The sequence below is a fragment of the Caretta caretta genome, chromosome 7 (assembly GCF_965140235.1).
Source record: "Caretta caretta isolate rCarCar2 chromosome 7, rCarCar1.hap1, whole genome shotgun sequence".
In the NCBI taxonomy this organism is placed as follows: domain Eukaryota; kingdom Metazoa; phylum Chordata; order Testudines; family Cheloniidae; genus Caretta; species Caretta caretta.
In genome coordinates this window covers 22,907,088-22,933,370 of record NC_134212.1, presented here as the reverse complement: position 1 = coordinate 22,933,370, position 26,283 = coordinate 22,907,088, and the positions used below count along the sequence as shown (strand labels likewise).

General features: G+C 43.6%; 1 protein-coding gene across 5 annotated transcripts in view; it reads left to right on the top strand.

Annotated features, from left to right (window-relative positions):
- CHCHD6 (coiled-coil-helix-coiled-coil-helix domain containing 6) overlaps positions 1-26,283 on the top strand; it is a 200,848-nt gene continuing 174,565 nt past the window's right edge. For all 5 annotated transcript variants that reach the window (XM_048856011.2, XM_048856010.2, XM_048856012.2 and 2 more), the window contains exons 1-4: positions 1-193; positions 5,021-5,162; positions 6,486-6,555; positions 8,108-8,252. In XM_048856011.2, the coding sequence (XP_048711968.1) occupies positions 104-193; positions 5,021-5,162; positions 6,486-6,555; positions 8,108-8,252 (447 nt within the window). In that variant the 5' untranslated portion in view covers positions 1-103. The remainder of the gene's footprint in view (positions 194-5,020; positions 5,163-6,485; positions 6,556-8,107; positions 8,253-26,283) is intronic.

Sequence of the window (26,283 nt, the reverse complement as noted above, 5' to 3'; positions counted from 1 at the left end):
TGTTGGTTGGTGAACTAGGAGAGAGTTTGTGCTGCTGAGGAGGCTGTGTGTCCCAGCTTACGTGAGGGACAGGGTGGGATAACCCCCGTCCAGCCCCGCCGGCATGGGGGGTAGCGAGAGCAGCTACGAGAACAGGAAGGTCTCGTTCGGGCTGGATGAGCAGGAGCGAGTGCGGGTGCTGCAGGGCATTAGGGTGAGAACTGGCTGGGATGGGGGAGGTGAGGGGCAGGGGCTGAGAGGGTCTGGGTGGGGCAGAGGGACAGGGGATGAGAGGGGGTGGGGCTGAGAGGGTCTGGGTGGGGCAGGGGCTGAGAGGGGGTGGGGCCGAGAGGGTCTGGGTCGGGGAGAGGGGCTGGGGAAAGGGAGTGATACCCAACCATAGCATTGTTGCCTTTATAGTGTGTTAAAAGGCATCCCCCGCCCCCTTTCCCCAGAGCTGTTTAATCCATCCTGCACTCTTGACTTCTTGTGGGTTAAAGGAGATTTTACATTAAGGGCAGGAAGAGAGCGTCCAAGGGAAGAGACCATCACCCTTAATTAATATCACCTGGGGTACTATAGCAATTGGTGCAATGGAGACAGGTAGGGAGATAGGAGTTGTTGTGATTGAAGATTTGCTGCCTCTCCAGGGTGGGAATTGGAGCTGAGGAAGGAGGCCCTATCTGCATCATGATAGGACACCCTAGAGATAGAATTGGTGGTGTCACTAGGGTGCATTTTTCTCGGTTTCTGTCTTATCTCTGTATTTTTATTTCTCTTCTGTTACTCTACATTTTTGCAAGTTTGCCCTATTTCCTTTGTACCATTTGTATCCTATTGAGCTGCCTGTTTGCTTAGCCCCATGTGAAAGGGCTTGCTGAGTGAGACTGGATAAGTTTGTTCACTTCTTTTCCGCAGCTTCCAATCATAAGGATCTAATTAGGGTTGTTTCAGATTCCTCTTGCAGATCTTTGATATAGAGGAGAATCTAATCCTAATCAATTTTCTCTTTGCTGCTGCTTAGCTGGGCCCGTTTAGCGTTCAGCTCCATGTACCAACTACACAGCAAAGTGAACTGCTTTGTTAATTTTATGTTGCTGCTCAGCTGAATGGTGTTGGAATTAGAGAAACTTGTTGATTTATGAAAAAAGAACAGGAGTACTTGTGGCATCTTAGAGACTAACAAATTTATTTGAGCATAAGCTTTTGTGGGCTACAGCCTACGTCATTGGATGCATGCAGTGGAAAATACAGTAGGACGATTTTATACACACAGAGTACATGAAACAATGGGTGTTACCATGTACACTATAATGAGAGTGATCAGTTAAGCTGAGCTATTACCAGCAGGAGAGAAAAAAAACCTTTTGTAGTGATAATCAAGATGGTCCATTTCCAGCAGTTGACAAGAACTTGTGAGGAACAATGGGGGGAAAAATAAACATGGGGAAATAGTTTTACTTTGTGTAATGACACATCCACTCCCAGTCTTTATTCAAGCCTAATTTAATGGTGTCCAGTTTGCAAATTAATTCCAGTTCAGCAGTCTCTCATTGGAGTCTCTTTTTGAAGTTTTGTTGTTGTTGTAATATTGCAACTTTTAGGTCTGTAATCGAGTGGCTAGAGAGATTGAAGTGTTCTCCGACTGGTTTTTGAATGTTATAATTCTGAATTATGTAATTATAATTTTGAATGGTATAATGACGTCTGATTTGTGTCCATTTATTCTTTTACGTAGAGACTGTCCAGTTTGGCCAATGTACATGGCAGAGGGGCATTGCTGGCACATGATGGCATATATCACATTGGTAGATGTGCAGGTGAACGAGCCTCTGATATTGTGGCTGATGTGATTAGGCCCTAAGATGGTGTCCCCTGAATAGATTTGTGGACAGAGTTGGCAACGGGCTTTGTTACAAGGATCCTGGGTTAGTGTTTTTGTTGTGTGGTGTGTGATTGCTGGTGAGTGTTTGCTTCAGGTTGGGGGGATGTCTGTAAGCGAGAATTGGCCTGTGAGAGTGAGGGATCATCCTTAAGGATAGGTTGTAGATCCTTGATGATGCGCTGGAGAGGTTTTAGTTGGGGGCTGAAGGTGACGGCTAGTGGCGTTCTGTTACTTTCTTTGTTGGGCCTGTCCTGTAGTAGATGATTTCTGGGTATTCTTCTGGCTCCATCAGTCTGTTTCTTCACTTCAGCAGGTGGGTATTGTAGTAATGCTTGATAGAGATCATGCTTGATAGAGATCTTGTAGGTGTTTGTCTCTGTCTGAGGGATTGGAGCAAATGCAGTTGTATCTTAGAGCTTGGCTGTAGACAATGGATCGTGTGATGTGGTCTGGATGAAAGCTGGAGGCATGTAGGTAAGTATAGCGGTTAGGAGGTTTCCGATATAGGGTGGTGTTTATGTGACCATCATTTATTTGCACTGTAGTGTCCAGGAAGTGCATCTCTTGTGTGGACTGGTCCAGGCTGAGGTTGATGGTGGGATGGAAATTGTTGAAATCATGGTGGAATTCATCAAGGGCTTCTTTTCCATGGGTCCAGATGATGAGAATGTCATCAATGTAGCGCAAGTAGAGTAGGGGCATTAGGGGACGAGAGCTGAGGAAGCATTGTTCTAAGTCAGCCATAAAAATGTTGGCATACTGTGGGGCCATGCGAGTACCTATAGCAGTGCAGGGGCAGAAGGAGAGGCCCCAAGATTGTCAGGGCCTCTCCTTCTGCCCCTGCACTGCTATGAGTACCTGCATGGCCCCACAATATGCCAACGTTTTTATGGCTGACTTAGAACAATGCCATCATGTGCCAGCAATGCCCCTCTGCCAAGTACATTGGCCAAACTGGACAGTCTCTACGTAAAAGAATAAATGGACACAAATCTGACGTCAAGAATTATAACTTTCAAAAACCAGTCAGAGAACACTTCAATCTCTCTAGCCACTAGATTATAGACCTAAAAGTTGCAATATTACAACAAAAAAACTTCAAAAAGAGACTCCAACAAGAGACTGCTGAATTGGAATTAATTTGCAAACTGGACACTGTTAAATTAGGCTTGAATAAAGACTGGGAGTGGAAGTGTCATTACACAAAGTAAAACTATTTCCCTATGTTTATTTTTCCCCCCTATTGTTCCTCACGCGTTCTTGTCAACTGCTGGAAATGGACCATCTTGATTATCACTACAAAAGGTTTTTTTTTCTCTCCTGCTGGTAATAGCTCAGCTTAACTGATCACTCTCGTTATAGTATGCATGGTAACACCCATTGTTTCATGTTCTCTGTGTATATAAAATCATCCTACTGTATTTTCCACTGCATGCATCTGATGACGTGGGCTGTAGCCCATGAAAGCTCATGGTCCAATAAATTTGTTAGTCTCTAAGGTGCCACAAGTACTCCTGTTTTTTTTGCGGATACAGACTAACAAGGCTGCTACTCTGAAAGCTGTTGATTTATGGTTATTGGTCCATTCCATTGATCTCTAGGAGTTCAGACTAAATGGAGGGAGCCCCGATATTTGTCATTATAGGAACTCTCACTAAATAAACAGGAGCCTCCCTGGCTTGTTCATTTGAATTGCAAAGCTGAATCCAGTCACAAGCTTTTATGAAATGAAATGGGTTTCCTCATTTTTGGAACTCGAAGGGGATTATTTTGTTTTTTTACAAAAACCTCAGATACTTTATAGCTAGTGTTGACCGTTCATTTTCTTTCAAGGAAATACTCACTTTTCTAGTTATTAATTTTGTACTTGTCATCACTAAAACATCATAGTCATTATGTAGATTATTTTACAATGCATGTTGTATGCCTGGAGCTGTGTTCCCTGGGATCTGTTGATAGGGTGCTGTGTGTGTTTCATTTATAGTGCAAGCAGAAGGGAACAGAGTTGAAGACCTAAGACCAACCTGACAAAATCACAATATGTAATCAAGATGTTAAAATACTGCTTATCTTGGGCAGTAGTGGCATAGCTAAAATCTATGGTCTGGTTTATGCTCTGAAGTGTGTCAATGGGAGTCTGGCCTGGGCATGGAAATTGAGCTCCCCTTAATTTTGTCCATTAGGGTGGAGTGGCCAGTATAAAATTGACTGGTGTATCAGAAGAACAGTTAGCCCTGTCTATGACATCAAAAGCAAGGGCAGAAAGGCACTCTGAATTGAATTCCCAGGAGATTTTTGGGTGCATTTTCTACCTTTTCATGGTTCTGCACCCAAGTATGGGAATAGGCAATAAAATTGGAATTGAGCACATTCGTCTCCTCCATTTCATTATTGTTAGGTGGAAAACTCTGCCTAGACTTATAAAAATAGGAACTGAAGATCTACTAAGTAATGATCCTTCCCTGCCTCCCTCTCTCTCTTCTCCCCCCCCCCCCCCCCCCGCTGCATAGAGGATTGTTCTTTATAGTTTGTTCTCCAATTCATTGTCCAATCACAGAATATCAGGGTTGGAAGGGACCTCAGGAGATCATCTAGTCCAACCCCCTGCTCAGAGCAGGACCAATCTCCAACTACATCATCCCAGCCAGGGAAATTCATTTTCTAGAGAACATAACCACCACATTATTGGAGAATGACAATAAAACTCTAGATATCATGATGTAAAGGAAACTCGAAAAACTTTAGCACAGGATCCTTGGTGTGTCACTTAAGCTACTTATAGAGACAAGAAAAATAAATGAGCCCTTTTCATTTCAGCTACAATGCCTTTAAAATTCTGTCCAAAACTTCATAAAACAAAACAAGGGCTATATTATATAAATATATGCTGTCCTGTGGACCTATAGATATGTGATAGTCTATATAGTTTCTAGCCTTAAGACTCAATTACTTGACCTCATCACTTCCTGATGTAATATATTTGGTGAATGTGAATTCAACAACAGATAACTTGCTCTCAGATGATGTTTTAAAATAGTATAAGTAGCAGTATTTTGAAGCAGGATTAAAAAATAATTACCTGTTGAAAACTCCTCTTAATACAAAATAAAAATCAAGAATTGACTAACTTAATCTCTTCCCAACAAATTGCTCTAGCTCTCTGAAGATGTAGTGAACCGAATGAAGGAAACTTCTCAACTTAAAGGGGACCAGAGACCATCTTCCTTTCCTTCTCCCTCATCCTATGGCACTGCATCATCACCACAAGCTGCAAAAGGGAAGCCCAAGTGTACTACAGGTATTGTCAGTCTCCACTGGGTCTGCAGTCTAAAATTTTGACACTGTTGGTCACTGAGGTGTGGTTAATGCCTTTATCACACACTTGTACCTTGTCAGGACACGTTTGTTATGTTGAGTGGCATTTCCACTTGTGTGGGTATCAGTGTGATTACAAAGTTTGGGTATTCATATTGTTGCAAGAAAGCTTTTTGGGTGAGGTAGACAATGTTGTATGGTAACTAGAATGGTTGGGAATCTTGGGTTCTGTTTCTGGCTCTGCCAGTGAATCTGTATGACTCTAAACAAGTCATCTAACTTTTCAGTGCCTCTCTGTTTTCCCCATGTGTGGAATAGTAGTAATACCCATTTCCTCAAATATTTGTGTGACTTCATTAATGTGTGGTAAGGTTCTTTTGAGATCCTTGGATGACAGGTATGGTAGCAGTTCAGAGTATTACTCACAACCATGTTTCTAAAAGGGCATTAGTCATGTCAGCTCCTTTCAGTGGACGGGGAATCTGCTGTACGTATGTCATGTTATTCTGCAGGTTCAGAAGAGAAATATTTCATTAGCTGATACTAGCTATTACCAGAAAGAGAAGAGGAGAAACTGGCAAAGCTCAGCTATTTAGCTGCATGCTTAAAGACTTATTTTCTCATTCAAGTCAGCTGATTCTTGTTTTACTCAATGGTGCTCAAATGTGTCTTGTTGGTACATCTGTCATTGCTCCCATAAAAGTCTTAAACAGAAACATTCTGGGATCCAGAGTGCAGCAGGGGGTTAGTGAATCATTCCTTTCCTGCCAGAGACCAGCATTCATTTGTGGCCAAAGTCTTAAAGTTTTAAAAGTGGGTTTAGTGGTGCCTCATCCTTGTCCCTGTCTGTGAATGTCCCAAACCACTTTATAATTTGATCTCTACTTAGGAGAGACCAGTGCTGGAATAACAAAGGATGCAGCAGGTTTGGAGAGAGATGCTTTTGCAGAACTGGGGAAAAGGGGTGTAAAATAAGTTAAAATAACGTGAGCGCTTGAGATGGGTCAGGGTTGAAGTGCATCAGTATCCTCAGATGGAGGAAGCTTGCATAACACCGTCATTATGCCTTGTTCAAGGCAGTATTGTCAGCCTCTCACTTACATGAACGCTAAATTCAGCCATAAAACTTTTAAAAAGTTTTCTTTTTTCCCATTGACTTTTCTTATTGTACTGAGTGTTCCCTTCATAGAATGTTGCTCATTTGTTGAGAATTTTCCTCTTCCCTCTGATGATGTCCATTCTCATGAAGCGAAGGTAGCCAGTGTTTTTTTCCACAGTCATCAGTTGCTTCTGTTCCTCTCTTCAGGAATCCATCCACCAAGTACCAGTAGCTCTGGTCAGAAGCCCTCTGAGGCGGAGGAGGACCTGTACAAAAGGTAGGGGGGATGTTCTTCCTGTCAGGAGACAGCCACCTGTGCTGCCTGGGCCACATACATGCCATGTGTAATGCTGCATTCTAGAGTTCAGTACAGTGATGATTGTATGTGGTGTTGCGTAGTATGTTTTCAATGAGATCTTAATATAGGTAAAGGCCACTGGGCATCTTTTGGTGAGAGAGCACGTGACTCTTGGGGTTGGAGATGGGAAAGGGGGCTGGGAACCAATGGGAAGGTGTTTATAGAAATGTCGGAGGAGCGAAGAATGCTTTCACATGATTTTCTGTGGGTAGTGGAGAAACACATGTCCACTGGAGCCTAAAGTTGTGTCTGCCTGCTCTTGCCTCCTGAGGAAAGTGAAAACCCCTAAGACTCTCTTGTTGAGTCCTTGAAGAAACTTCTGCCCAGACCTCAAATCTATTGATCAGTTTAACTCTGCATATGAGTGAGAATCTCTGTAGTTATACCTGAAATAATGTTTGTCCAGACACTGTCAGCTTCTTCTCCTGATGCCTGCTCCACTAGACCTGGTGGCTGCCAGCCTTTTCCACTGTGCTGTGGGTTTTTCCTGTATGGGGCGTTTTGGCTTAACAAGGTTTCCGTGCATGTAAAGGTACAGTGAGAAAGAGAGGAGTTGTGTGAAATGTGGTCCTTGCTGTGTCTCACCCTCAGGAGTCTCTGCTGCTTTTTCCAAGGGTGGAGGACAGTAGGAGGTCTAGCTTCTCTATCGATGGAGGGTTGTCTGTTATAAAACTGTTGCCATATGTTTTTCTAGCTTCTCTAAATGCCTTTTCCTGGTCTTCCTTTGCTGCATTACTGTGTCCATGCTTTCTCTGCATGTCACACAAGTCTAGCTTTGGGGATTATGAAAATGAGTCCTCTTCAGTGCTATTGTTGATTATTCAAGCTTGTAAAAGTGATGCATCAAACCCACTGTCCATAACTGTGTGTCTGACACACCTAGTGAACTCTCTGGGAAGTTGGTTCTGTTCTGTTCTTTAAAGAGATGGTGAAATCAGAATTGCTGGTAGACTGTTGACATGTCTCAAGGTTGCTTCCCCAACATCAATCATCCCACTTACTCTGCAGAGGGCTCCTTCCCACTTACTCTGCAGAGGGCTCCTTCTGTCTCGTAGGGCCAGCAAAGCAAATAGCTAAGGTAGCGTTGGTAGTAAAATTCAGCTAGGCAGACAAACTTCTTTTTTTGTGGCCTGCATCTTATTTTTTTAAAAGCAGCTTTATATATAGTTTATTAAATCCTTTATTCTCACTGTTTTGAGGTGACTGTCAAGTGTTTAAGAGCCAGACCTAACTGAACTGTAGGTTTAGGTGCTTTGTGCCCCCTTGTTTTTTAAATTGTTCAGCACTGAACTTTCAGGTCATCTTTAAAGTTCATGGTGCTCCAAAATTCCCACAGAACCTTGGGAGTTGTGAGCAGGCTTTGTCCCAAGTAAATCACACCTCTTCATGTTCCTGGCTAAGGGTAGGACAGATTATCCCATGAGCCTGTTGCTGAGCACCTTCTCTTTGCCTTTCTTTGGTACTGATGCAGGTATGAGCGAGAGCAGGCACTGGTCCAAGAGGAACTGCTCCGGCTGGCCAAGAGGGAACGGGAGGCAGGCAGCGAGTGTCTCAATACAACTCTGCAACGGGAAAAGAACAGCACCAATGAAGAGAGGCAGAAAGCAACTCGGATGGTAGGTACAAAGCAACATATTCCCAGGCAGGAGGAGGACCTGAAACCTTTCCCCTTTGAGGGATCAGTTAAATGCCATTTATTTGTGTAATGAGTTCAGCAACTGCTGCTTAGTCCCAAGTCCATGGTAGTTATCATCTCATATCTCTTAGCCTGCTGTAGTTGGCAAGTCTGTCATGTAACTAACCTTAGGCTGAGCTTTTATGAGAATGGTATAGCATCTGGCTACATGCAGGTGGGCGCATTGTCTGTGGGAGAGTGGAGTGGAGATGGCTGGCAAGAGAGCCTGCTGCATATGTAGGGTTGGGAGGGACTAGCATTGTGGCAACCTGGGCTGGATGGAGCTCTGCTAAGCTACTACATGTGTGAAATGGGTATTTTTGATGTAGGTACAGACTTGACCTGTCTCAACTTTGCTGTATCTGGACTGTTGAGTAAAGTTACAGGAACACCTGAATAGTCAGGAGTAGAGTGTCTTACAAGAACTGGCTTCTTGTTCTTAACTGTAGTGACATGAGCTGTCCCGTTATAACAATGTGAGGATGATGCTTGCCACAGTGAAACTGGTCCTGGTTATCAGTAGACAGCGAGGTGGATATTTAGACTAATTCGCCGAGAGTCACATTACTTGTTAAAAGGACAATGTCTAGACGAGGGAGGGAACAGGGCTGGGAGTTGAGTTCTAGGTTCTATTCCTGTTTTTTCCCTTCCTCTTCTTCCCACCCCCTGCCCCCCTACCAAACTGATTTGCTGTGTGGTTTGGTTAAATCACAAATCCCTCTGTGCCTCCATTTTTCCATCTGTAAATCGGTGTTGATACTACCCCACCCCAGAAGGCAAGTGAGGTGTAACTTGGTTATGGTGCACTTTGGCTCAATAATAAATTATAACTGTTCCAACATGCTAGCCTGCTGCCTTTTCATATTGATTTCCCTGATGTGGTTCATAAGTGACCCCTGTGAGGCAAGTGATTTCCTTTGAGAAACAGCAGAGTCTAAGGATGGGCAATCTCTCTGGTGGAAGGGTTAAATACAAAAAAGGAGTTGATATCTAAGGCAGGTAAGAGCTGTGCATCTGGATGAGACATTGCAGCTGGTAAGTAGCACTTACTCCATTCCCACCAGGAGGATGATAATTCCTTTCATTAACGTAATTAACAGACCTTTGTAGAAAGTGGCAGTGAATTAATTTCTAAATCTGAGGAGATGGCACTGCTCAGTGAGAGAGCCCTCTCTCCAGGAGTGAGACACACGAGCTGTTTGGGAAGAATGTGACTGAGATGTGTCAGCATTATCACTGAAATGTGCCCTTATGGCTGGAACAAGCCGGGACCTGACTCTTAGGGTATGTCTACACTACAATTAAACATTTGCGGCTCCTCCATTGCAATTTGGGCTTGGGCTACGGGGCTATTTAATTGTGATGTAGACAGTTGGGCTCGAGCCCAGACTCTTGGACCTTCCCCCTTCCCAGGGCCTGGGCTCCAGCCTGAGCCTGAACATCTATCCCAGTAAAACAGCCCCACAGCTTGAGCCCCGCATGCCTGAATCAGCTGACCCGAGCCTGGCATGGGTGTTTGTTTGCAGTGTAGACCTACCTTTTATGTACAAATGTTGTAATCACATCAGAGTGTAACACTTAATCCTCCAGAGTACGAAGCATGGAGTTGCTGGGTACGTGACAGTTTGCAAACACAAAGCGGGTTCAAATCAGATTTTTCTTGGGTAACCCATGGGATGTAAGTAGTGAATATGCAGCTTATGCCCAGAATGTGGTGTTAGAGAAACTGTGGTCAAGTTTATTGCTGTGTAGTCTCCTCCATTGATCACTGACATGAAACAAATCTGAGAAACCTTAGAAATCAATGAGAAATTTTGGGTTGTCTACTTTGTTCTGACAAGAGTTAGGCAAGGGTGCTGGCTACTTGTTCCTGGATAACTTTAATGTGTCAACTCTTTACTATGGGGACTCCTACATGGTATATTTCCTCTCAATTCCAGGCACCCTTTGAATATAAGGTTCCCCACTCTGGCCCCTCAAACTGCCTGACCTCTGTTTGTTAGGAATGAATGTCTTTCCACATCACCCCAAAACTTCCCAGTTAGTGTTTGAAGGCCCAGGACCCCCTCTTGCAGTTCCTTGTACTATTTGAATGGTAGCTCTCACTTGTCAGTATCCTTGTTTGTCAGGATTCCTCCGTTTTCCAGCTCCTTGGTCCCTTAGTCTGGAATGGTGGCTGAGTGTTGGCTGTTGTCTTCAAGCCTGGAACATGAGGGGAGTGATGGACTTGGGCCATCCTTTGACCCCTCTGCTTTATCTCTGCTGTTTATCATTTGAAGTTAAAAGCAAGTGTGTATGTGGTTTTATGGGTATTGATTGTATTATACAGCCAGTCAAGATTGCACTGTCATGCACACAGAAGCCAGGGGGAATAAACTTTCAGGTGTTCTGTGCTGTGTTGCACAAGAAGGGTGTCAAAAAAGAATGGGATTGTTGTTTTATTTGGGGCAACTGAGTTGTTTGCCTTCAGCTATTCAAAATGTATTAGGACTTGAAGATCATGCCACATATTGTTAGAAAGCTAATTTCTTCTAGATTTGCCGTAAGATCTTGGTGCTGAAATAATTTGGCTTTTAATACCCTTCTCTTGTGTAGGCAGCTCTACTATGTAGCCATGCTCTCTCTTTACCATGCCACTTGTAGGCCATAAACCTGAATACAACAGCTATATTTTTAAACAATTTCATTTTGATTGATTGTGCTGAAAGTCACTTGATGTTTAATCTGTGTTCTTTACAGTTTTCATCCGCTGACCTTTATTATTAATAGTATTTGTGTAAGGTGATGGTTCAGTCTTATTGGATTGTATGTTTTCCTGTGATCAGAAACACATTAACCAATTGTGACGTTCCCCTCTGGTGTTGTCTGGACCAGTGATCTGCTAGGCTGCTCCAATCCTTGACTCTGGGAGCCAGCCTTACCCTGCTTTGCTGTGAGAACCCCCACTCCTGGGCTGTTCATGCACAGCCTCTGGCATGTAAGCTGCTCCCAGCTACTTGCAAGTGAATGACACTAGCCAATATCTCTGGTCCTAGAAACAACCCTAGGAACCTCCGTCTTGTAGTGTCCAGTTATGCCCGCTGGATGCTGCAAGCTTATATAAGTTCGTCAGTTTAACAAAGAAATTGAAAAGTACCAGGCTTGTTATCCCAAGGGGAGCCTCTGACACCTGCAAACCAAACGCACTGCTTCGGGTAAAATAAACAGATTTATTAACTGTAAAGATCGATAACAAGTCAGATCTGGTCAAATGAAATAAAAGCAAAATGCATTCTAAACTGACCTTAACGCTTTCAATGTCCTTACAAACTTAGATGGTTAGATGCTTAGCCAGCCTCTCCCCTTCGATCAGTGGTTCAGTTGCTTCGTGATGACGGTGTCTGTAGATGCATGTGGAAGAGAGAGAGCATGGCAAAATATCTTTTCCTTTTATCGTGTCCTTTATTTCCTCATGGCTTTGCCTCTTTCTCCTCCCCCCACCCCCCTTCAGACTCAGGTGAGCATTACCCCATCGCAGTTCCAAACTGCCCAAAGGAAGGGGGTGACTCCCTCAAGGGTCTAACAAATTCTTTTGTTCCTGCCTAAGCCAGTGTCCATTGTTCCTGTGAGGCTGGGCTGGGTTTGTTCCATCCGTGCCCTGACGAGGTGTGAACTGCCTTGTCAGGGCTGTGGAGAGTTTTTGCATGGGCTTGCTTTAAGCCATGAGAATACATTTTCAGCCTCATAACTACATACATGAAATTATAACCTTACCATAACATTACTGTAACAATTACTATAACATCACTGTAACAACCATGCTCAGTGCATCATGAGCCTTCCGAAGACACCCAACATGACAAACTTTGCATTGGATACCACGCAATCATTTTATAAAGATGAACATGGGGGTGTAGGGTGTTCCCCCAAGGTACAGAGCATCACACCCATCAGTAATGGACCCTATTGCAGGCTTATGTATGTAATTAAGTCATTACTTACAGGAGGGCCTCAATTTAGAACAGGCAGAGAAGATAGGTGGTTTAGTGTTTGGAGCAGGACCTTGGGAGTAAGGTCCCCTTGGTTTCTATTCTAAACTCTGCCAAGACCTCTTCTTTGTTTTTTTTTTTGTTTTTTTGGGACTTGGACAAGTTACTTATCCTTTTGGTCCCTGTTTCTCTAGTTGTAAAACTTCTTACATAGGAAGCCCTTCATGGCAGGAACTTCACAGCACTACTAACTTTACCCTTTAAGGAGCCATAGGTCTTGTACCATTGTGTGGAACCAGCTGGGATGGAAACAGTCTCTAAGCATGAACTCTTAACTCCTCTCTGCATATAGTGGACTCTTCCTGTATCTTTTTACAGCATCTAGCACAACAGGGCTCTGAGGCTGACCAAGTCCCATAGGTGCTTCATAATATAAATATTAACATCCAGTACAATGGGGAGTATATGTGCAGTACCTCACAGAGGGGCTCTGATTCTTAATGGGTGTTTGTAAAGTGCTTTGATTCTCACATCAAAGGTGCTATCAAATGGCCGAGAACAGATGTAGCTGTTCTTCTGAGCCCTTTTTATTTTAGCATGCGGGGCTAGGATTGCAGCTTCCTAATCAGCTTTTCCCTTATTCTGTCCCATGGTTTTGCCCTGCATAGTCCCACCTCTCTCCAAACCAGATACTTTTTCTTTCATCTTTGTCTCTGTAATCACAATCTTTTCTCCCCTCCTAATTCTTGTATTTTTACCAAAACAACAACAACAACTTTGGAAGTGAGGCTGCCCGCACACATCTCCTTATTCTGCTGGGGCCATTTAGCATGCATCTGTCAGCCACCCAGTCAGAAGCAGTGACTTTTCAGGCCTGCTGGCTTTAACCAAAACGTTTGAAACAAATCAATGTAGGATAGGGAGGGGGAGAAGCAGGCAGGAAATAAACACGATTAAGCTAAGACATCTCATTACTGCTCTAGAAAGGGAGGATTATAACCTATTTTATAGGAGGATCTCATTCAGGGGCTGTGTGTGCCAGTGTTATCAGGATAGAGGGAGAGCAAATAGAATAAATGAAATTAATACTTTGAAAAGAAGCATTACCCGGATTTGAGAACTGAACTAATATGATTTGTGCAAAGCCCTGAAGTTCTTATCTCCCTGTTTAATCCCCCCAGAATAATGGTTGTCAGATTTACTGACCCAAAAGTCTCTCTTCCCATGGCCCCTCCCCCCCCCTTTAAGAGAAAAGGGTGAATTCAGAATGGGTGAGGGTAGACTCAGACCTCACATAACTAGATTTTTCCCCATGTGAGCAGAAGGCATTGTGTTGCTGTGTGGAAACAGGCTAGGATGGAAGCAGACCTCTTCATCTGCTGGGATGAAATTCCTCATGCTGTGTGTAGAATGGTGGCTTCTCATGCAGTGTGTTCTTGGCTGTGCTCTGCCAGCTGGGCAGAAAATCTCTGATATCCACTGATTCTTGCTCACTCGCACTGGAGATGAGCCTACATTGAAATTTGGACTTGGGGGAAATTGTAACCAAGTGTTACGGTTTGTGCCCTCTCTAATTGCTCAAGTATATGGTGACTGTAAGTAATCATGGGCAGTGCAATTCTTTGGGTCACACCTCATGCAAAGAAATAACCTAGTTGCTCTTCAGTTTTTTCCTGTTACTTTTCTTGAGATTGGAATGAGGTAAGCATGGGTGCTGGTCTTGGTCATGACCACGGTCTTGGATTTTGGAGCTGGCCTTATGTGTTGCAGAACTCCAAGCTCTTGAACCTTGTCTACACTGGTGGATCTCTGAAAACTCCCCACTGTTGTACTAACAGTGGGAATGCAAGCATAGACTGGCCAATGGCATTTTAACCAGTGTTTTGTTTTTCTAACCCAGCTCAAAGCAGATCTAGGTGACGCTGTTTAAAATACCAGTGGCCAGTTCATGCAAGTTTAACCACCAGTGTTAATACAGTGGAAGGACAGTTTGAGAAATTTGTCAATGTAGGCAAGGCTTCTGTATGGAAAGGTGGGAGATGATCAGATGAGGAGTTGCCTTTCCCCTTTGGTCCCTCAGTCAGTCTGTCAGTGCAAAGCTTGTGTCGGCTTCCAGGCAATTGTTTGTTTAAAACTAATCTTGCTTGCTGTATTCCTAGCTTGTATAACACATTAGTGAATGTCCCTGTTGCTGACTGCTGGTATCTGAAATAGATGTAGCTGAACTGGTGCTGAAAGTGGTCTCTGGGGTGGCTTGGCACTGCAGCCCGTCCATGGTAACAGCGGGACGGGTAGCTGTGGGGAGCCGTGCGGTGGACCCTCCACCTTCCCTGGTCAGTGGGCCCGAGCAGCCCCTGCCCTGTGTCCCTGACCCCTCCCCCCCAGGCACCTCTGCCCAGGGCAGGTGGAGGGTCTGTGCCTTGGTTCCTCACAGCTACCTGCCTGGCTCTTACCGTCGGAGCCCTGCGCCGATACAAAATTTGTATCCGCATCTGTGCTGCTATCTGCAAAAATGGTCCACGGATATAAAACGGGTACCCATGGATTTGCAGGGTTCTAGAAATCTGATTGTGTGGGTTTTTGCTTTTGTATTTGTCATCAATGAATGCTGGATCAGTATCTCTCACAGCACCATTGTAAAGCATGAATTTTGTTTCTACACATTGGTTGTTTTTAAAAAAAAAAAATACTGGAGATGTTTCTCCATTTAACAGCAGTTTCTTTGTGGGTGGAATGGCAAGGTGGATTTTTTTTTTTAAATTTTATTTATTTTTAAAAATCAGGAAGCAGGAAATTTTGACTTAAATAACTCTTAATCTTGTTTTACATTTTACTACTTTTTTATTTTCCTAAAAAAAGGTTGATTCTCATTGGTTGGCATGAGAATTACTTTTTGGTAATCAGGAGGATACACTGTACTTGTATACATTAATTTAAGCAATTATATAGCTTAACATACTTAATTCAGATTCTTAATTTTTTACTTTCACCGTTTTCTAACAATAAAAATGACACATTTCTTATTTACTAGATTAAGTATTTTATTTAGCTAGTAAAAACCATACCTTAAATTTTTTATATCCAGCATATTTATAAAATGTTATATTTAAAACTGATTTATTAAACAAAGTATTATCTGTAGTTAATAAATTAAACTGGTTCTAGTTGCTATGTCCTTCAAGATTTTAGAACTAGTAGATCTCATCTTGTCATGCCTTATTTTTATTCATAAATTAGCGGAGAAGAATGAACTATTCTGTGCTCTTTTTTTTAAACTTTCCATCATTCTTAACTTTCAATGAATTAGCCATTGAACTGAACTAGCTGAATAAACTGAAATGAAGAAAGTATTTTCTCTGCACCTGTGGAAATGGCTGCTGCCATCAAAAGCTGGTATAACACTTCAACAAACTCTGATTCCATGTGCTTAGTCAGTGACTTCTGCCAGTTCAGTGGTTTGACTTTATTTAAAATTTTGGCAGCAAACATGTACAGCTTGAATATTACTATTTAATTTAATTACTTTAATAGATTATAAGTAGTTTAGGCATTAACATACATTTTCATAACTTAAAATTTAATTTTACATAGGTTAATTTTTAAAAAGAAATGTATTTAATTTTTTTTTATCTATCCTGAAGTGGAACCCAGCAACAGACAAATCTGCAGCATGGTTTCTTCTTTACTGCAGCCCAGTTCAGCTTCAGGCCGGAAGTTCTGATTAGTTGCTAACTTACTTAGGTAAATGGCTGACTGTGACTCTTGCTTTCGTGTCAGTGCTTCTAATGAGCAGATCCTGTTTCAGTTGGTGACAGTAGCAGATCCAGAGAGTCTGGTAGCCTTAAGCTTTGTAAAAATGAGAGGGGTAAAGAGAAGTACAGCTTGCTGCAATTCTTCAGCAACCAACTAGGGTTTCAGTTGCCCTTTTGCAGGCCTAGGGCATCTGGTTGCCAGTGACATGTTCCCCCATATTGTGCTGGTGGGGAAATTTAATACTGGGCAATTCCTTCACACTGACAACTGTAATTTGGAAGAATATCACTTCATTGCATAATTCTGAAGACCAGTTACCATTCTAGCTATGCAGAACTTTCACTATTCTCACTGTGTAGTTATTTTTAGTAAAACAAAGTTGCCTGGTGTGAAGGCTATTATATTAATTTAGTCAAAGTTATCTGTCTAGTTGGCATATTATTTTGTGTGATATTTTTGTTTGTTTTAGACCTGGAAAGATCTACACTAAAAACTTAAGTCGACCTATATTAGGTCGACTTACAGTCACAGTGGTAATTTATTGCAGTGGGTCATGTCCATACTAGCCTCCTTTGGTTGGTGATGCGCATTCACACCAGGACCACTTCCACCGACCTAAGAGGGGCAGTGGGGGGGGCTCTCGGCTCTGCTCACTGCTGCCCCCACCTGCTCTCCATTCCCTGCTCCCCTCTGGGAGCCTGGCGGTCCTTCTCACTCTTGGCTCCATTCTCCCTACTGGGAGAGCAGCAGCTGCCCCAGCTCCTTGCCTCACTGCTGGGAGTGGGGCAGCCTGGCTCCTGGGCAGCAGCCCTTCTGGGAGCAGGGAGGACTTTCTTGTAAATTTCACAGCTCCTTGGTGAAATTGAAATTGACAAGAATGACAGCCAACAGGGGGTGTATATAATCATAGGCTCCAATTTTCCCCAGCGCCGGTGGGTGCTCGTGCCTCCCCGGCCCTACTCGGCCTCCATCCCTTCCCCGACCCCATTCCAACCCCTCCCCAAATCCTGGCCCCGGCCCCACCTGTTCCCCGGGTATGCTGCGTTCCCCCTCCTCCCCCCTCCCTCCCAGCGCTTGCCATGCAAAACAGCTGTTTCATGGTGGCAAGCGCTGGGAGGGAGGGGGGAGAAGCGGAGTGGCAGCATGCTCAGGGGAGGAGGTGGAGCGGAGGCGGATGTGAGCTGGGGCGGAGAGCTGCTGGTGGGTGAAGAGCACCCACCAATTTTTCCCCGTGGGTGCTTCAGCCCCAGAGCACCCACAGAGTTGGCGCCTATGTATATAACAGTGTCTCCATGGACGCTGCATCACCCTAACTTCACTGACATAAGCCCTACGCCTCTCATGGCGGTGGAGTTATTATGTCGGTGTAGTAGGGCACTTACAGTGGCGGGACGAGCAAGGCTGTAGTATGTGCACTGACTTATATAAGCTGCCTTATGTCGACCTAACTATATAGTGTAGACCAGGGCTTAGCCAGCATGCCTGCTGGAATTGGCTCCCCCTGTAATGTGGGATACGGAAACATCCTCCTATTTGTGTTCAAATGGGAGTTGTAATGCTATGCCTTCAGCATTCTTAAATGTGCCTCTTTGTCTCTGCTGAGGGGTCTGGACTGGTTTATGTAGCTCCAGTTCTTTTTCTCTATCTATTGCAAGAAACTAACGGGGGGAATTAAATCACTAGGCGGTACAGCTTCATGACTTGCTCTCTCTACCTCCCCACAATTTATTGCAATCTGGGCTAGATAATACAGCTCCAGAATTTCCCTCTCTTTGTCTTTGGTGAGCTGAATTCCATGTGGTTAGATTTATGCTCTCTGTTCTGCATGGACATTCTCTGGATTTGACCTGGAGTCCTTGGCCAAAACTTCTCTTTTTTTTCCTCTTATCCTGGGGGACAGCAAAGGCATTATCTGGCGGGGGATAAGAGGCTGCCTATGTGCTGTTTATTTTCGCAGCTACCAATAGTGTAGTGCAGCGGTTCTCAAACTGTGGGTCGGGACCCCGAAGTGGGTCACGACTCCATTTTAATGGACTGGCATTAGATTTTCTGGGGTCTAGGGCCAAAACCCGAGCCTCACTGCCTAAGGGCTTTAGCCCCAGGTGGTGGGGCTCGGGCTTTGGCTTTGGGCCTGGGCAGTGGGGCTCAGGTTTATAGGCCCCCTGCCCGGGGCTCAATTCTTTGGGCTTCTGCTTTGGCTCATTACTGGGGGTGGTGGGGCTCAGGCGGACTCAGGGTTCAGTTTCCCACCTTGAGGTCATGTGGTAATTTTTGTTGTTAGAAAGGGGTCATAGTGCAATGAAGTTTGAGACCCGCTGGTGTAGTGGGTTCAGGTCCCATTTGAACATTGATGGCCTGTCACAATCCAGAGGTACCTCTGTGATGCCCGCAGACGGGTTCTTTCCCCACTTCCCTCATAGGGGTCCATTGGCAGTGTGGGGGGGCCTGGAGCTATGATTTCATATACTCTCTCCAGATGTGAACAACTGGGTGGAGGGGCAGCGAGCTGAGACACCTCTGAAAAACACACAGCCTCTTCGCTCCCTCCGCCCACCCAATAGCTTATGGAGGCAGAGGGTAAGGAGTGGGAGGGATTTGGGCACCTGGAGGTGAAGTGGGGAGATTGAGGGACCTGGGATGTAGTGAAGAAGGAGTTGGGGTTCTGGGCAGACTGGGGAAGGATATGGGGTGGGAGGGGTGGTAGGCTGATAGCTCCACAGAGAAAAAACAGTCCCGGAACATGGTGCCTGAGGGGCAGAGGTTAAAGAGATGTGGAATTTGGGGGCTTGGGATAAAGTAGGAGGGGTTGGAGGAAGGAGTTGAGGACCAGAAGAAGCTATGGGTGCTGTGGGGGAAGATCTGGGGGACAAGATGGGCGGTATGACGGGGGAGGTTCCTGGACTGTGGGGGAGGAGTACATTGATGTGGCCTGGGCTGAAGGGCAAGACAGGGAGTATGGAAGACAGGGTGTTGCCCTGCTATGGGGCAGGGGTTACATCGGGGGGCAGCATTGATTGGAAAAAGTGACACCAACCACTTGCTCCTGATTCCTGCCCTGTGGGGCTAGCTGGGCTTTGCTCCCTGCTCTGGGCATTGTGACTTCCAGGGTCACAGTGCCACTCAGTTTGGTCAGGGCCAAATTTGCATGAGTAGTGTTGCAACCTGGCACATAGGGCCACAGCGCCATTCACTCAAATTTGGCCCAGCTGGCCTCCATCATTATGAAGGAAGGGGTGGCTGGGCAAAACCCGAGCAGGTTGTGACCCTGTGCACCAGGTCACAATGCTTGGATTGGGGAGCTGAGCCCAGTCAGCCCTTGCGATCCTTTGACATATTCTGGCGACCCACTTTTGGGCTGTGACTCTAAGGTTGATTAGTACTAGTGTGATTGATCAGAGGTTTGTAACAATCTTTTTTTCTCTTCCCCCTTAAACGCACCAAAAATCACTTCTATTTTCTGCTACTGTAGTCTTCTTTTATCTTCTGACTCTGAAGGTTAATTTGTGTTTGGAGGGTTTGTGCAGTTTTCAACAGCTGATGGTCTAATGTGAGCTTCACGTTTTTATAGCTGCCTTGGCTAGAGGATCTTATCACTGGGCTGGCCTCTTTTTAAACCATACATCTGCAACAAATTGAAGTAATCTGTGGGGCTGCCTGCTTGACTTGGCTTCCTTTCTCGCATTTTGTGTGTTTTTGCTACAAAGTTCACTCACTCCACAGAATCTGCTGTCAAAATAGCTTGTTGTGGTTTAGAAAGCCTGCACTAGCAGGGGTTGCAATGGGTTTGGGAGTTTCAGAATCTCTTCTCAATTGGAGCTGTGGAATGATGGATAAATCACTGATTCTTTGCAGGAAAATCCTTAACATCTAAAATATAATGTTGTGAGTAAATTTAGTGCTCACAGCAGTGAGTGCCTAATTGCAGTAGCTGGAGCCAAGAGCAGTGCAGGTCACTACTGTGCAAGCTTATCCAACATCACTCTGCCAATGCACCTTAATCTTCCCATAGAGCAGTCACAGGTATTCCAGTCTTTAGCTCTGTCAAGATATTTCTGTTTTGACCAATAGCAGCTCATTCTTTTTATAGTCTTAGACCTTTCACTAGCAGTAACTTTTAAATTGTGCCAAAAACAGTGTGTGTCACAAGCCACCAAAGAGTGGCTAGAAGACTGTGGGGACATTGATTTCCAGATGCATTAAAGTGTATGAACTCCCTGTTCCACCATGATCCTTGGTGCATTGCCTATACAAGTCCCATAAAGTTAAAACAGGTTAGCTTTAGAGTTACAGCAAAGCTATTCCATCCCTGAGGGAGGGGAGCAGAGGGAAAAGGACATGGCCACAAATTGTTCAATTGACAGACAAATGCAAGGTTAATAAATTGATATTTGATGGTGAAGGAATCCATCAAAGCTACTCCTTGATCATCCCTGTGTAACCAAAGGCCCAAACTTCATGGCATAGGTGGAATTCTGTTGTTCTTACTGCCAGCAGTCAATTTCTGGCATGAGTACCAGTGCCCTGATTCCACATGGAAGGCCTGGTTAGGCATTACAGCTCTTCAAATTGAGAGAGCAGCACCACTTTTCAAGGTATTACATTGAAGTTTCAGTAGGTAGCCCTTTTTTTGGAGTCAGCATTGAACCAGTGTGGTGCTGCTACAGGTACCATCCTGCACATAAAATCACTACAGATTCCATGTCACTTTTTATAAGATTAGAAGTATTATTCTCAATGCCTTACTCTAATTTCAGTTTGGGCAATTGCTCTGCCTCTCCGAATTTTGAGATTGGAGTCTTATATGAACTTAGTTTAGTATTTGGTTATACTGTCAAATATCTGCTGTGTTCCACCCCAGAAGTGACCGCATTTCAGTCCTGGATCAATGATTCTTAGAAATACAGTTTGTAATTCTTTTTGGGATCCTTCTGGCTGGAAGATGTTATTGAGATGGGTATGGAGTGTTGGGAGAAAGATGAGATGGTGAATTTAAAGGGTATACAGTGGCTAGCAAATGATCTAACTTACATGAAATGAAAAACTTGTTGGGTAGCTCTGCATTTCCAGATAATGTGGAAACTAGGTGGTGAGCATCGCATTTGACCAATTCCTTTCATCCTGCATAAACACCCGAAAATCTAACCAAGGCCCTCCCACTTCTCAGACCCTTCCATCCTGGTAGCTTAATTAACTTTTTGTTTTGTTTTTGCTTTCTCAAGCCCTGTATGAAGTGTTCCTGAGGGGACTGCAAAGGATGATGACGATTAGCCTGTGCTTGAGATGGAATAATATCTATGTATCGTTATGGGGGATATAGTGAGTGTACATGGTGTATTCGGAGAGATAAAAAGTAGCAGTAAGGAGTATGTGTGTGTGTGGTTTTACTTTTTAAAAATAAAATAAAGTAGATGAGGATTAAAGAAGTTGATGTGAAAAGCAAATTCCACTTGAGGCTTTTCTCCCAGTTAGTGTAGCTTCAGCCTATCATTCCTGCACAGCTGCCAAAGCTGGGTACCCGAAACCTGCCTCTTTTTTTTTTTTTTTTGTGCTGATCAAGTTTATTTTCTTTCTTCCCAGCTTCCTGCTCCTTCCCTCTCAATCTCTTTTCTTCCTCAAAGCTGCAGGACTGTTTCATTGCGTTGCCTTCTCTTGGTGGTGGTGTTATCAGGTGCGTGTGTGCAGAGGGTGAGATTGCAAGCGCCACTGTTCTCAGGAACTTTAAGTATCAGACAATGTTTTACACCGCGTCCCATTCTCTAGCTGGCTGGTTGGACATGATGTTGGTACCTTATCTTCATGCTGACACACACTGGACATTAATAGAAATACATTGCTGAGGCACATGTGTGGAATTTCAAGCAGCCTCTCTAGCTGTGGCTTTAGATAGTCTATTGTGTGCTTAACCTCCTCGGAAGGGGTTTAGATGAGAAACCAATAATGTTAACTCTTGGGTGTCTGGGTGGTTGTTGGTGGTTCTTTTTTAATTAATTAATTAATTAATTTTAGCATTTCCTATTAGAATCAGTATAATTTCTTCCAAATTATGTCTGTACACACCCATGTGTAGTGGAATTTTACTGTTTTTAAAATAATCTTTCCATGAGCACCATTCCTACTTCCTGATGCAAACTCCTGGAAAGAATTTACTATCTATATTACATAGTTAGGAAGGATGTGAGAAATATGTGTTCCAGAGGTAACTGACCTCCTTACAACCAGTCCAACTTTGTCCACAAAGTCCATCCCTGTATCATCAGAGCCCTCTAACTGCATTATAAATGAAGGGCGCATCAACTAGTCATAAAAAGAAAAGGAGTACTTGTGGCACCTTAGAGACTAACCAATTTATTTGAGCATACCAATTTATTTGAGCATGAGCTTTCGTGAGCTACAGCTCACTTCATCGGATGCATACCGTGGAAACTGCAGCAGACTTTATATATACACAGAGAATATGAAACAATACCTCCTCCCACCCCACTGTCCTGCTGGTAATAGCTTATCTAAAGTGATCATCAGGTGGGCCATTTCCAGCACAAATCCAGGTTTTCTCACCCTCCACCCCCCACACAAATTCACTCTCCTGCTGGTGCTAGCCCATCCAAAGTGACAACTCTTTACATAATCAAGTCGGGCTATTTCCTGCACAAATCCAGGTTTTCTCACATCCGCCCCACCCCCATACACACACAAACTCACTCTCCTGCTGGTAATAGCTCATCCAAACTGACCACTCTCCAAGTTTAAATCCAAGTTAAACCAGAACATCGGGGGGGGGGGGGTAGGAAAAAACAAGAGGAAACAGGCTACCTTGCATAATGACTTAGCCACTCCCAGTCTGTATTTAAGCCTAAATTAATAGTATCCAATTTGCAAATGAATTCCAATTCAGCAGTTTCTCGCTGGAGTCTGGATTTGAAGTTTTTTTGTTTTAAGATAGCGACCTTCATGTCTGTGATTGCGTGACCAGAGAGATTGAAGTGTTCTCTGACTGGTTTATGAATGTTATAATTCTTGACATCTGATTTGTGTCCATTTATTCTTTTACGTAGAGACTGTCCAGTTTGACCAATGTACATGGCAGAGGGGCATTGCTGGCACATGATGGCATATATCACATTGGTGGATGTGCAGGTGAACGAGCCTCTGATAGTGTGGCTGATGTTATTAGGCCCTGTGATGGTGTCACCTGAATAGATATGTGGGCACAATTGGCAACGGGCTTTGTTGCAAGGATAAGTTCCTGGGTTAGTGGTTCTGTCATGAATCAGACTCCTGCTGCTGTTTTTTATGGCTGGCATTCTTTCTGCTTTTGGATCATGTCAGGATTTTGATTATAATTCTATAGCATTGTTCTGTGCTTGTTCACTGTGATTCTCTGTGTATATGTGATATATATTATATGTAAACCTTGGGTGGTAATGCTGCTTAAAAGGGGTTCTGTGAAGGCTGGTAGAGTTCAGAATTTGACCTATTAATTGTTTTTTTTATCAGATAATGAAGTTAATAGAATTCTTTAAAAGTCATCTTCTAAAGAGATAAACAGTTAGTTTGTGCCTTTTTTGCTTTTACTTAAACAATAGATAAGGTGGACCTAAAAGACTGGGGGTGGACAGAGGCGAGGGAAGAGTGCTGATTTATTTTTTTACTTTTGTGTTGCATTTGAAATTCAGGCCCTATCTAGCTTGGAAGACTCTGGTGTTGGGAAAACTTAGAGGAATGACATCATAAGAGTTGAGAGTGAAAACTTGAGCAACTGAGAGGATGGGAAGATTTTCAGTTATGACAGTTTTAAAAAACCTTTTTCATTTAACATCTATTAAACTTTGGAGGTAAATCAACACTTTGGAGAAATGAAATGTTTGTTAAAGTTCCAGTGCTCCTAAAATTAAAGGTATGACGGGCCTCCATGTACGCCCTCTGAGACATTGAGTAGGTCTTCAGCTGCTCTGGGATATGAGGAGTCTGAGCCAGGTAAGCCAATAGAGAGCATTCATCTAGCAAACAAATCTTCAGACTCAGTCTTTTCTAAACCTGTAGATTTGTTTGGTTAGTTTTTTTCAATGAATGGAACAGACGCGATCATTGACATTCAGCTCCCCTTACAGTAATAACGCACACCCATGTATTAAAACCATACCACTCCATATGAGTAGATTTTTCCCTTGTGCAAATTCTAGGATCCCAGCATGTGAGTGACTGGCTCCAGCAGAACCTGTTCTCTTCCCAATTTAACACTTGCAAATTTATTTTCCAAAATATTTGACCGCTAATATTTTGTGTGTGTGTGTGTGTGTGTGTGTGAGCGAGAGCTTTATATATGAGGAAATATCCTATATAATTTATTTTAATAGGTAAATGGAATCTCTTTTTTTGGGGGGGACAGGACATTTTACTTTTGCCAATCCCAATTCTGCTCATCAATTCCCCCCCCCACCTAATTTCCCTGTATAAATGTGACATTTTTGGGTGCAGATTTTAAAAATGGCATAAGAAGCCTTCACTGTTTATATTTAAAAAATTTGAGTTGAAAATGATCTTTACATTTTAAAGTGGTTTAAACCTGAGCCCATCTTATAATTCTGTTCATAGAAGGCAGCTGCTTCTCTCCAAAACATCCCCACCTGGTCAAGAGTTTCATCCTTTAATTGATCATTTTATTGTCTAATTTTTCTAAACTTTGTGCACATCAGGGTTATCAATTTGACAGTCCTGAAGTCCCCTTTCCACTTGATGAGTGGAGCACAAGACTCGCTGCGCTAGAGCCAACTCCAGGAGGAAGAGGAGAGTTCGGTATCCATGCCCCAGTCAATACTTGATGCCTCTACCAGTGCCTGTAGTAATGTGGGCATTTCTCCACTGGTAACTGAACCTGAGACCTACCAGCTCATCTTCCATCTGATGGCTGTTCGATAGTCTGTGTAGCTCCCAGACTGCTGGTCGCTATGACCTTGGTCCAAATTGGAACTGATGATATAAAGATGAAAAGCTCTTTATCCCATTCTCAGCCACCTGAGCTATTCTGCTGCATTATTTTCTTTGAAGTGGCTTATAAGTAATTTGTGTGGGCAGCCATACTTTCCAGAGATGAGGCAAAACCTGGAGTTTGAAGTTAATATTTTCACTGTAATGAGTCCAGGTACAGCATAACTTTCTGCTTGCCCAAATTAAGCTGAGACCATTAGCTGTGTTATAACTTAGCTATAACGGGTCCTTTCCTAGTGTTAATGAGGAATCTGTTAAGGCACCTTGAGGCAAAGCAACTCTAATGATCTTGGTTACCTTTCTGTTTTGTGGAGATGGGACTGGTGTGCATGGTAAACGCACTATGGCCACAGGCTGTTGACATGCTGGCCGTTCCCTTGAGAAAGGAAGCTGGTTCACAGGGTACCCAAGGGATTGTTCAGATAGGATTGAGGCAATTGGAGGAGACCACCTCCAGCTCATCTGCTCCAATATGAATTTAATATGTTTTGCTTCACAATCAAACTTGAATCTCAGGGATAGGCACATGCCGATGATAAAATGTGTGTGCACAAATGTTAAGTTCCATGTTCCCCATCTTTGAAGGGCAAGACTAAGCTCTTCAGGCAGAGAATGTCTTACTCTCTGTTCATAAAACATGACGAAAACTTGCAGCTTTAGTAAAACAAACCCTTTTAATAATTGAACTTCATTAATGTTGCTCCAGCAGGTGTTGCTATTGAGTTGTACTAGGCTCCCTCTTGTTGTTCAGCAAGTCATTTGCCTGTTTAAGGAGCTAAATACCCAGACTGAGAGTTGAACCTGGGTCTCCTGCTTGATAATTCACATTACTTACCATTAAGTCAATGAGCTGACCTAGCTTTGAAGTGTATTTTATATGTTTATGTCTCTATATACATATAGCTGCCTTAAAGTATGTCTCCGGCTGTGTGATGCTCTAATCTGTTGTTGGTTTTGCAGTTGGTTAGTGGCCCTGAGTGAACTTGATTCCCATGAAGTCTTTTGCATTCACTAGGATAATACGAGTTTGTCGTGACCCTTTGGTGAAAACTCTCAGGCTGGCTAAGTGTGACACTCTCTCTTTCTCTAAAACCCAGTAGTGGAGGCAAGAGTCTGATAAGTAGGATCAAAACAGCAGGTGCTTATACAGTCCTGATTTCTCACCATAATACTCTACCCTTTGCACTTAGGGCCCAGGAAATCAATTACTTGCCTCATTTACTAGGCCCAGAAGTTAATTATCTTCCAAAGACCAAAACCACTGCC